Source organism: Eimeria acervulina, genomic scaffold, assembly GCF_000499425.1.
Source record: "Eimeria acervulina Houghton genomic scaffold, Eah_scaff1292, whole genome shotgun sequence".
Lineage (NCBI taxonomy): Eukaryota > Apicomplexa > Conoidasida > Eucoccidiorida > Eimeriidae > Eimeria > Eimeria acervulina.
In genome coordinates, this window is record NW_013549300.1 from 2501 (window position 1) to 4921 (window position 2421).

Below are 2421 nucleotides of genomic sequence, written 5' to 3' on the forward strand. Positions count from 1 at the left end.
GCAGCAGCAGCAGCAACAGCAGCAAAGCTTACCGCAACTCTGGGGGGACATTTATAACCGTGCCGTCTTTTGCAATATAATCTAACGACAGCGAAGACTCAAAGACCACCTTCTGCTGCTGCTGCTGCTCCTGCTGCTGCTGTTGCTGCTGCTGCTGCTTCTGCTGCTGCTGCTGCTGCTTCTGCTGCTGCTGCTGCTGCTGCTCGGGCTGGTCAAGCTCGTATCGGACATACGCCACCTTAATGAGCATGTCTTCCAAATCCTCAAGTTCCATATTGTTTAGCTGCAGCAGCAGCAACAGCAGCAACAGCAGCAGCAGCAGCAGCAACAGCAGCAACAGCAACAACAACAGCAATTTCGGATGGCCTCAGCAGCTGGAGAAGCAACCTAGCAGCAATCATCGCGACAAAATACATCAGCAGCAGCAGCTGCTGCTGCAGCATCAGCAGCTGCTGCTGCTGCTGCTTCTATGAGTGCTGCTGCTGCTGCTGCTGCTAGTATGACATATACTTACAGCTGTTTTCTGCTGCTGCGTTGCTGCTGCTCTTATCAGGTCCTGCTGCAGCTGCAGCAGCACAGCAGCAGCACCACCGTTGGAGACGCGCAAAGCGCAAGGAAGCGGAGTGCCGAAGCAAGTTGGCTGTACGCGGCAGCTACTAAACCTGTACACCCCAAACCCTAAACCCTAAACCCTAAACCCTAAACCCTAACCCCTAAGATCAAAACATTAAACCCTAAACCCTAAACCCCAGAGTTTTGCACGGTGTCACGCTTTAAAGGAGAAATGCAGAAAACAAACTCACAAAGAGCCCCCCTGTGAGACCTAGGGTTTAGGGTTTAGGGTTTAGGGTTTAGGGTTTAGGGTTTAGGGTTTGGGGTACCCAACATCCACCACAAGGCCAGTGTCCACTCCGCAGGTGTAAAGAGGAGCCACAAGGTCCGACAGAAAAGATATCGACGGCACCTGCATTCAAAACCCTAAACCCTAAACCCTAAACCCTAGGCCCTAAACAATAAGGCCTAAACCCTAAACCCTAACGGATGAAGAGGCTGTCAATCGCTATTTGATAGCTGAAGGGTTTGAGGGTATTTGGAATACATGTAACTAAAGGCTCTCCAGTATTAGTGTTTAGGGTTTAAGTGTTAGGGTTTAGGGTTTAAGCGTTAGGGTTTAGGGTTTAAGTGTTAGGGTTTAGGGTTTAAGTGTTAGGGTTTAGTGTTTAAATGTTAGGGTTTAGGGTTGAAGCATTAGTGCCTAATGTTAAAGTTATAGGATTTAAGCGTTAGATTTAGGGTTTAAAATTAAAGCATTAGGGTCTAGGGTTTAGGGTTTAGGGTTTAGGGTTTAGGGTTTGCCTTGAAGTAGTTGAGCAGCAGCTTAACAATCTCTGTTTTTAAATGAAGAGGGGTTAGGGGCCCTTCTAGCAGCAGCAAGCTTCTCTCTCCTATGCTGCGGCTGCAGCAAACCCTCAAGGCTGCAAGCAGCCAAGCAGCAAGCTTATGCTTCAGCTCAGAGCCGTCTAAGATATCAAACGTTCGCACACAACAGCTGCTGCTGCTGCTGCTGCTGCTAGTGCTGCTGCTGCTGCTGCTGCTGCTACTGTCTGCTTGAGCTGGTTCGCCCGCCTCGGGTGTTTCTGCTGCTGCTGTTCCGGTTGCTGCTGCTGTTCCGGCTGCTGCTGCAGTTGCTGCCTTTGTTGTATTTGCAGCATTTGCAGCATTTGCAGCAGCAGCAGCAGCAGGTAGAAGAGATAAAGAGAGACTGTTTTTCTTATTGAGGAGAGGGGCATCCATCACGCAGTGAGGTGTACATACACCTGCAATACCAAGTCGTATAAACCGCATGCCTAGCTGCAGCACAATCGGCTGCCGATTTAATAAACGCTGTTCTTCTCTAAACTCTTCTTCAAAGTCTTGCAAGTAACCTTCGTAAGGATCCATCTTCAACCTATTCAAAATACGCTCTAGGGTTTAGGGTTTAGGGTTTAGGGTTTAGGGTTTAGGGTTTAGGGTTTAGGGTTTACGGGATAGGGATTAGGGGTTGGTTTTGACGGTCTAGGGTTTATGGTTTTGCGTCTACGGTATTGGATTTAGTGTCTAGGGTTTAGGGTTTAGGGTTTAGGGTTTAGGGTTTAGGGTTTAGGGTTTAGGAGTTGGCAGACTGCTGGCGGCGGGCGCTCATCGCTCATATAAATGAGCGCTGCCTGCAGCAGCAACCTGCTGCTGCTGCTGCTGCTGTTGCTGCTGCTGCTGCTGTTGTTGCTGCTGCTGTTGTTGCTGCTGCTGTTGTTGCTGCTGCTGTTGTTGTTGCTGCTGCTGCTGCTGTTGCTGCTGCGAATAAGGCAGCAGAGTAGCAGAAACCCTCCCTCCACGGCCCTCTTAGAAGGGCTATCGTAGAGGAACTAGGGTTTAGGGTTTAGG

The 2421-nt window shown here is 49.6% G+C and overlaps 1 protein-coding gene across 1 annotated transcript in view; it reads right to left on the bottom strand.

Moving 5' to 3' along the window:
- Positions 1-1941, bottom strand: part of EAH_00058090 (actin, putative) — a gene marked incomplete at both ends in the record, with an annotated part of 4027 nt that extends 2086 nt beyond the window's left edge. The window contains 4 exons of the mRNA XM_013393679.1: positions 33-283; positions 515-662; positions 882-964; positions 1468-1941. Coding sequence (XP_013249133.1) covers positions 33-283; positions 515-662; positions 882-964; positions 1468-1941 — 956 coding nt within the window. The remainder of the gene's footprint in view (positions 1-32; positions 284-514; positions 663-881; positions 965-1467) is intronic.
- Positions 1942-2421: the final 480 nt, after the last annotated feature.